Raw genomic sequence first — 8,941 nt, 5'->3', positions numbered from 1 at the left:
AAGCATGAAGGAGATCAAGCAAATGGTGGTTTTCGCTTTTTGCCGCCACCACGGATGACGTGGCCAAACATGTGATAGTGGCATGAATGTCAATTTCAGTAAGGTAGCACGGCAGTTGTATTGCCTCGCATTTGCTGCCATGTGACCAGGGGCGGAGACAAGGGGGGGCGAGCAGGGGCTAGACCCCTGCCAATCACTCGCCCCCCTCAACGGTTTTTAGCAGGCTGCATACTGTACATTGCTAATGGCCGCAGCTAAATGCATCATTAGCCCATATAAATTATATTCATTGAACCAGCTACACCGAATATAGAAGACCAAAGCCCAATAGCCCATACATATGTAGGCATATGGTCGTGGCTGGCTCCTTTGGTGTATGGATAATGTGATCGATCTGATCGATTGGTGTACACGCGTATTCTCTGGACGACCTAGGGCGTTCGCCGTTGTCGCCGGCTGCCCCTAGGCCACCCGCCGCCGCGGGTGTCCTGCTTGGGCGTTTGTCATTGCCGTGGCGGCCATCCATTGGTCGCCTTGACGACAATTTCCTCCACCATTCTACACCACAGTTCGCTGTCCGCATACAATTAGATGGAGGCGGATCAGATCATACGAATACAGCTTGATGCCGCTAGCGAGGTCACCAAGATTGAATATATTGGCAGCAGGTACCACGACGCACCAGTAGCTATTAATTATTAGTATATTTTTTCATGAATTATGATCTTAGTCTGATTTATTAGCATTGTATTTACAATAGAGCTTTTGACATTTTGGGCATTTTTGGATCCATGATATGAGTTATTTGACGTGTCTACCATATGCACACTAGTGGATTTTTATTATCCTGTAGTCTTTTCTAGTTAAGAAAGGGTTCAATTAGAGTATCAACTTGCCCATTTCAAGCTTAGTACAACTTTATATTAAAGTTAGCTGAAAGTTGAGACACTTATTTTGGGACGGAGGGAGTATATTGGTAATAAGGAAAATAGCCAATTCACGTTATCAACTTGCCCATTTCAAGCCTAGTACAACTTTATATTAAAGTTAGTTGAAAGTTGAGACACTTATTTTGAGCGGAGGGAGTATATTGGTAATAAGGAAAATAGCCGATTCACGTTATCAACTTGTTCAACGCTGGTGGCTGTCGTAGAGCTAAGTTTATAGAAATGTAACATTCTTTTGTAGTTTCAAACATATGTTTTAAAGATTTCTTATCAGTGCCATCACGAGACTCAATATATTATGATGTTCCACTTCTATTAGCATTGGCTTTTCGCCCCCCTCATGTCCAAATCCTGGCTCCGCCCCTGCATGTGACAATGTGTTTTTCTAGTCTTACAATTATGGATGACTGTGACGTTATACGTCTATGAGATTTTTTGTTAGAAAAAGGATAAATACGTGCAAAACGGGGATATTCCTAAATGTGGTGAGACATATTTTTTAATAGATAATCTCTTAACTAAAAGAGGGCAAATCTTATTATAGTTTCTCCTTCCTCTATTCAGCATTATCTGCATCACACTTCTAAAATAATAAGTATCATTGTGACATTCTTCTGAATGACTGTAATGCTCCCCATCGTATGTAGATTTTTTTTAATAAAATAAATAGAAAATGATTTATATGTAGATTTTTCTACAGAAGAAGCGAAAAACAGAAAAAAAAATGATTTACATGTAGCTTTTTGTACAGAAGAAATAAAGAAATGGGGGCGTTGCGAGAATCGAACTCGCGACCTCTCGCACCCAAAGCGAGAATCATACCACTAGACCAAACGCCCTTTGATGCAATTAATTAGACAGAATACTATAAAACACTAATCAGGAGATCAACCACAAGCTTATCCCGTACCTTGTGTACATATATCCATCAATGTCTAAATTCGATGAAGCAACCGGATCTGGCAACAAGGCGGTACGCCCAAGAAATCACCCAATTGCTCCCTCAGAAAAAATGAGAAAAGAAATCACCCAATTGCCAGCTAAATATTATGTTCAGGTCAATGGCTGAAGAACCCTAGCAGCGACTCGTGTTATTTATTTTTTTTGAAATGCGGCAAAAGATTTGCCATTTTCATTGATTAAGAAAGAAGTTTAAAAGGTTAAGGCCCATGGCCGAATTACAACAATCACTCTCGCGGCATTATATTACTCAAATGCCTGGCCCCCGCCATGCTTCAAAGTGACGCCTCCTCTTTAATCCTAGCAACAATGACTCCAAGCGGGACAACAGCGACTCGTGTTAGATGTAGTGTAGCCTACATGCGACCGTTCTGATGATCACCGGTGCATAAGCGGCCTTCCTCAGTCCGGGGCAAGGGAATGAATAATAACCGCGCGGTTGAGCACCCATCGCCACGTTGCAGCACACACTCAATTAATTTTTTTTAAAGGAGGATTACCCCCGGCCTCTGTATCAATCGATGCATGCAGCCATATCTATACCAATATAAAAAGACTCAAAGGGGCAGATCAAAACCATCTCAACCGTCAAATCTTGTGATCGAGCAGTTCAAATCGCTCTAATGTTGAGCACCAAACACGTTTAACGCTTTAATTATCCACCACTGTCATTGATTATAAACATGTCTAAACTCAACCCTATCCCATGAAATATGTCATGTAATTAATATCTTACCATTCCTGCGAAGAAATCACAGTGGTGGATAGGGTTGAGTTTAGACATGTTTATAACCAATGACAGTGGTGGATAATTAAAGCGTTAAACGTGTTTGGTGCTCAACATTAGAGCGATTTGAACCGCTCGATCACAAGATTTGACGGTTGAGATGGTTTCGATCTGCCCCTTTGAGTCTTTTTATATTGATATAGATATGGCTGCATGCATCGATTGATACAGAGGCCGGGGGTAATCCTCCTTTAAAAAAAGTTAATTTGGTGCAAAGCTATGGGTGCTCAATTTGGCGCAAAGCCCGGTTCGAGCATTGCCATCGTGAAGCAAATTCGGTTGCTCATGAGTTAGCAAGATTAACTAAGTTCTCTCCCCCTAGTACTTGGTTTGATGAGGCCCTAGTGCCTTGGTCCCTTTTATTGTAAAAGATTCTTTGTGTATTTACCATTGAATAAATAAAGGGATTTGGAGAGTTCAAAAAAAAGATCTTACCATTCCTGCGAAGAAATCACAGTGGTGGATAGGGTTGAGTTTAGACATGTTTATAACCAATGACAGTGGTGGATAATTAAAGCGTTAAACGTGTTTGGTGCTCAACATTAGAGCGATTTGAACCGCTCGATCACAAGATTTGACGGTTGAGATGGTTTCGATCTGCCCCTTTGAGTCTTTTTATATTGGTATAGATATGGCTGCATGCATCGATTGATACAGAGGCCGGGAATAATCCTCCTTTAAAAAAAGTTAATTTGGTGCAAAGCTATGGGTGCTCAATTTGGCGCAAAGCCCGGTTCGAGCATTGCCATCGTGAAGCAAATTCGGTTGCTCATGAGTTAGCAAGATTAACTAAGTTCTCTCCCCCTAGTACTTGGTTTGATGAGGCCCTAGTGCCTTGGTCCCTTTTATTGTAAAAGATTCTTTGTGTATTTACCATTGAATAAATAAAGGGATTTGGAGAGTTCCAAAAAAAGATTGAACCAGCAAAAGTTTGCATGGAAATGTAAGTGTAGAAAGAAAATAAGAGGGAATAAAAAACTCGCCGTTGCCGGGGATCGAACCCGGGTCACCCGCGTGACAGGCGGGAATACTTACCACTATACTACAACGACTTGGTTGATAATTTTATTGGCACTAATTTTATCATAGTTGAGCTCAGCTCCGAGATTACTCGATGTAAACCTGTTGAGGTTTGAGAAACCATTGCCTTCAGACTGGAGAGGTTAAAAGTATCATCTCGGCGGGATGGCTCAGAGGAACCCGCCACATACAGTCTGCATCTTCAATCAATATCAAGTTCAGACGGATCAGAGCTGCAATCAGAAAATGGGCTCGTAATAACACAAATATTCAGTAGCTTACTGAGAATATATTAATGCTATTGAAGAGCGCAGACAACTTTTCCGCCTAGAATTCACCTTGAGGAGATTTGCTGAAGGCAAAGCTAAGCAGCTCATCTTATGGCAAACTATCTTGCGATGAGAGAGCACACTTTTTTTTTTACAAAAAAAAAGTGAATAAAAAACGAAAAATTTATGGGGCGTTGCGAGAATCGAACTCGCGACCTCTCGCACCCAAAGCGAGAATCATACCACTAGACCAAACGCCCAATTGATGTCCATTTCCTTTGCTCACTCTATAAATCCTATTCGCACACAGAAAAACCCCTGCACTGAATTATGGCAAATCGATCGCATAACGGGGGAGAACGTCATGGAAGGGCAAACGTCCTTCAACTTTTTACATGCCCAAAATGACATGTGACAGGCAAGCGTTCTGCACTTCTCTTATACACGCTGCAGCAGCAGAAGCAGGCGTAACAAAGACTACTTAGCACCAAGAAATCACCATGGCGTGCTACATTTGATCTTCCTTACACGCGGAGTAGAAGTGGCTGTATAAATCGTTTAGTTTCCAGTAGACTTCATTCGCTGTTGATTAATCGATGTGCGGTCGTTAGGTTGGACTGCTTTCAGTTTGCACAAAAGGTGTTTGACTGATAAAAAAGAGTAGGGCTCCGGAGTGTTCAATTGCTATGTGCTATTATATTTACCTTACCTTGGTTTTCGCCAAAAATCAACCTATTTTCAGTAGGTTCTACCCCCAATGACCTGATACTGTCAGGACAAGTCGTTATAACAGACTGAATTTGACTAGAAAACATATGAACATTGTCAAACAGTTTCAGGTTATGGGATGGTAGGACAAATAATGGATATACCGATACCAACCTTGAGAAAATCACCCTATTTCAAAAAATTATGATAATCCAACAATGGGTGGGTGGGTGTGAGGGAGGGGGGGGGGGGTCATGGTTTATGGACTAAACAACTTACAAGTGTTCATAGTGACAAGAAACAGACTGCGGAAAGGCACATCAGTGCACAGAGCTAGCAATCGGCCAAGCAACCTCCAGATGTACACACAAATTGGGGAAAATTGCAGTACAGATTTTACAAAGGAATCGCAGGTTGTGCAATAAAGTTCCAGATCCTATAGGAGCACTTGGAGTACAGATATTGCAAAGAATTGTAGTACAGATGTGGCCGCGTTCAGAACTCAGATGCTCGGCACACACGAGACAAATTCCTTTTCACGCCCCTTGGCCAAAACTCAAAACAGGTCTACTACAAGCACAATCACCAGCTCAAACCCACTACATTTTGCATTTCTGCCAAGTGCCTAACAGAAACACAGGATCATCAACTCATTGCTGGCAAGAACCGCTGCATTTTTCATTTATACCAAGTGCATCCATCATCCAAAAGAAATGCAAGATCAACTAATTGCAAGTACCAACCACATCATAGAGATGAATGAATTTCAGAAGAGCGACACTCCAACGACTACTTAAACCACTGGTCACAACGCCTTGAGCAATTCTGAATCACATAACCGCAAGGCCAAAACTGACAGGTTCACCTTGTCGTGTCGAGAGAACGGAGCAAGTTTTAGCTAGCAAAAGAAACACAGGAGCTGCTGAGTTTTCTGAACCTATATCTATCTACATGCAAAAGCACGGGGTCAAGTTCTGCTGTCATAATGTCCGAGGCGGTGAAACTTCTGAAGAGGTGAACCGACAGGACTCCTGCTCTGATCTTTCTCTACTCTGCATCGACATCCGGGTGTCGCAGTGCGTTATAAGCTGAAATAGCAGAAATAACGAGTCAGTTAGGCGGACGACCAAATAACAAACAAGATCAACAGGACAAAACCTGAAACAATATAATGTGCAAGGAACTGAGCGGCAAATGTTACAAAATGATTTGCCTTTTCAACTAGCGCAAATCTTACGAAATGGACAAACTGAATTATCTGAATCAAGAACAGTAATGTGGAACCAGTAGCTTCTACTAGCTTCAGACCACGTTTTGCCATGTGTGCACAGACTGATAAATCCACTTGGCACCTAGTACTATTTCCATTCAGCTACTTTTACATTTCAGACAAGTCAAAGTCCTAACAAAACCTATCATATAATCTTTTTTCCAAGAAGGATCAGACTAGCACTACATTAAGTAAGAGTTCAAATATCTGTGCATTCTGCAATATAGGATTTCAAGAACACCAACACATTTCTGGCCAAACAATATTTGTAGGAAGCAGATCAGCAATCCAAATCTCAGAGTTTTACAAGACTAGAAATACAGCTAAGGTGCAAAACCTGGAAACAATATGGTTTGTAGAAACTAGATTTAATTTAGTATTGTAGGAACCTGAATTTTGTTCAGAGGTTTGTAGAAACCTGGAACCCAAGTAAAATAGGCAAACTCAAACGGATATATCCTCTTCTATGCTAAGTCTAAAAAGAGATTAATGAGCTGATTTGGCTTTTTAAAGTTCTATAATTTTCAATGGCTTTACACAATTCTTTTTTACTGATGGCAAAAAATAGTATCAAATGGAGGTACTGCATTATCTGAATCGAGCAGAGTAGTATGAAATCAATGCTTTCCATACCAAGGTTGTGTGTAATCATCTTTCACTTATCTACAAGACTACAACAGTTACAGACAATTACCAACTCCTGACAGTTTCAGACTACAACAATTTCAGTAAACTTTCCCCTCGGACTATAACATTTTCAGCAAACTGGTTCAAGATTCAGTCAAGACTACCACTATTACGAACGAGATCATTAGGAAGTTGGGGCATGGAGAGTGGCTCTCACCTGGGGTCCCAGACATGAAGACGACAATCCAGAGGGTCTCGCCGTAGCCGCTGCTGGGCAGGTCGACGACGAGTGGGGTCAGACGCCCCCGGTGGCCCGCTCGGACGCACATTAGGAGGTCCAAGGACTGACGCCCGTCCAGGACGAAGACGATGCGCCTGGCCAGCTCGTCCCTCAGGTGGAACACGGACCTCCCCCTGAACCGCAGCGTGGTCCAGCAGTGCTGGGTGTAGATGGGGCCGTGGGGATCGGACAGCATGAACCGGATCAGCCGTGACACCACCGGGTTGCGCCAGAGCATGAGGGAGTGGTATCCGGGGCTGGGGGTCTGCAGTTGAGCCCAAAAGAACCACCATGGTTAGGTTCAGGAGATCAAAGAATTCGCTCAATTGATTCAAGAAGCAATTCGAGAGTTATCAAGATTCAAGAAGCAGGGTCATGGCGAACTCACGTGGATCGGGCCTGGGAGGCCAGGCGGACCCTCTCTGGCGGGGATGTCCTCGACGGTCCAGTACATCATGGCGCTGATGTTGCCTATGTTGTCGACGGTGACGCCGGTGTTCCAGGGGAGGTACCTCCCGTTGGCGCGGAGGTAGCGGCCGGCGACGTTGCGGAGAAGGACGACGTCATCGAAGCCCGCCCCGGCGGCCTTCCACATGACGGACATCAGGTCCGGCTCGTCGTTGTAGTCGCGCTGCTCGGTGCGGCAGCCGTGGTGGCCGAGCGGCGCCGGCTTGAACGTGGTGCCGAGGTAGCGGCCGTAGGCGGCGCTGTGGAGGAGCAGGTACGGGCCGTCGGCGCGTTGGTGGATGTGCGCCACCCACGCCGTGTTCAGCGAGTCACGGCGCCGGCTGAGGGAGACCCGCTCCCCGTCGTGGTCGGCGTGCAGGTACGTGCCGAGCACGCGGCTCCGCAGCCGCACGTGCTGCCTGTCGTGGAACTGGTCCATCTGTCGCCGCCGGCGCTGGATCGCTGGATAGCGGAGGAGGCGGGGATGGTGGGTTCTTGGTTTCTTGTCGGCGGCGCTCCGGCGACGGGGAGAAGAGGAGAGGCGCGCGCTGTTGGTTGAGGCGGTTGCGCTCGGGCGCCAAGGCGGGGTATTTCAAGGTACCGCCGTAGCGGGCTTTGGGCACGAGATGGGCTTGTGGGCCATCTTCTCGGCCCAGCCCACACTCCCGACCGTGGCGGTCCATGCGCGGCGGCGGCCGCGGCCGTGATCGGCAGCGCCGCTCCTCGACGCCTCCCCAGCACGCCGGCGCGGAGGCATGGAACGACCGGCGGCATTGCTCCCTCTCCTGCCCGGATGCCTCGAGTTGACCACCAGCACGGCGCACGGCCGCGGGGCACCAGCGAAGCGAGGCGACGGCGAGGAGTGAACCACCATGAGATCCAGCAGAGCTGGCATGGCGTGCGTGATCTCGCTAATTTCTGTTGCCAGTAGCTTGATTCCTGAAAGTGTTTGTGACCTGGTGTGTGCTGCTCCCCTCTGCTCGCGCAATGCCCGGATGATCAGGAGTGTGTGTGGACCGAGGAGGTGGGCAGTTGCGCCAAAAAAAAAAAAATACAACCAAGCTCTTTCTTAAATTTGTAGACATGTCTCCAAAGATGATACAAGGGACAAGTTGTGACACGCCATTGTCTCTGGCGACAAACCCGCCGTCAGTGGAGAAAAGTGACATCTGTGGAGAAAACTGATGGCAATTTCTAGGATCAGTTGTGTGAGATGTTTGGCAGAATAAAATAGGCTGAAATTTCTTCTGTTTTTAGTATGTTGTAGGATCCATCTAAGAGGCAACCACAACCTCTATACGTTACGTACTTTTCTATGAAACTTGGATGTCACATCCCTAGCTTCTGGCATTGCACTAGTACTAGCCTTTGGTGATGCATCATGTTTACTTTTACAGAAAGTTGAAATGGGGATTGTCCAAACCCTAGCATTTTAAGAATTCACCAGGTTCACCTAAAATATTTTCAGTCAATCCAAGTGGCTTTCAAAAATGTTCATCATCTTTGGAAAAATGCTGGAAACAGTAACCAGAGATGATGCACATTTTTCCATGTCATTTTGGATCTTTGAACTAATATATATTGTATTTGAGTTGGAGCAAATATATGTTATATATATTTTTAATG

General features: G+C 45.2%; 1 protein-coding gene and 3 non-coding genes across 4 annotated transcripts; all 4 read right to left on the bottom strand.

Annotated features, from left to right (window-relative positions):
* Nucleotides 1-1,714: 1,714 nt before the first annotated feature.
* On the bottom strand, nucleotides 1,715-1,786 carry TRNAP-UGG. Its single transcript has one exon. It is a non-coding gene; the product is annotated as a tRNA-Pro (tRNA).
* Nucleotides 1,787-3,674: 1,888 nt separating this feature from the next.
* Nucleotides 3,675-3,746, bottom strand: TRNAD-GUC. The gene has a single exon. It is a non-coding gene; the product is annotated as a tRNA-Asp (tRNA).
* A 425-nt stretch (nucleotides 3,747-4,171) lies between these two features.
* On the bottom strand, nucleotides 4,172-4,243 carry TRNAP-UGG. The gene has a single exon. It is a non-coding gene; the product is annotated as a tRNA-Pro (tRNA).
* Nucleotides 4,244-6,284: 2,041 nt separating this feature from the next.
* LOC119333152 lies at nucleotides 6,285-7,754 on the bottom strand. Its single transcript, XM_037606155.1, has 3 exons — nucleotides 7,257-7,754; nucleotides 6,806-7,133; nucleotides 6,285-6,298 (listed from the first exon to the last, which is right to left on the bottom strand). The coding sequence occupies exons 1-3, from the start codon at nucleotides 7,752-7,754 to the stop codon at nucleotides 6,285-6,287; spliced, it is 840 nt and encodes a 279-aa protein (XP_037462052.1).
* Nucleotides 7,755-8,941: the final 1,187 nt, after the last annotated feature.

Source organism: Triticum dicoccoides, chromosome 7A (genome assembly GCF_002162155.2).
Source record: "Triticum dicoccoides isolate Atlit2015 ecotype Zavitan chromosome 7A, WEW_v2.0, whole genome shotgun sequence".
In the NCBI taxonomy this organism is placed as follows: domain Eukaryota; kingdom Viridiplantae; phylum Streptophyta; class Magnoliopsida; order Poales; family Poaceae; genus Triticum; species Triticum dicoccoides.
The sequence above is the reverse complement of the archived record's forward strand: the minus strand, read 5'-3'. Positions and strand labels throughout refer to the sequence as shown.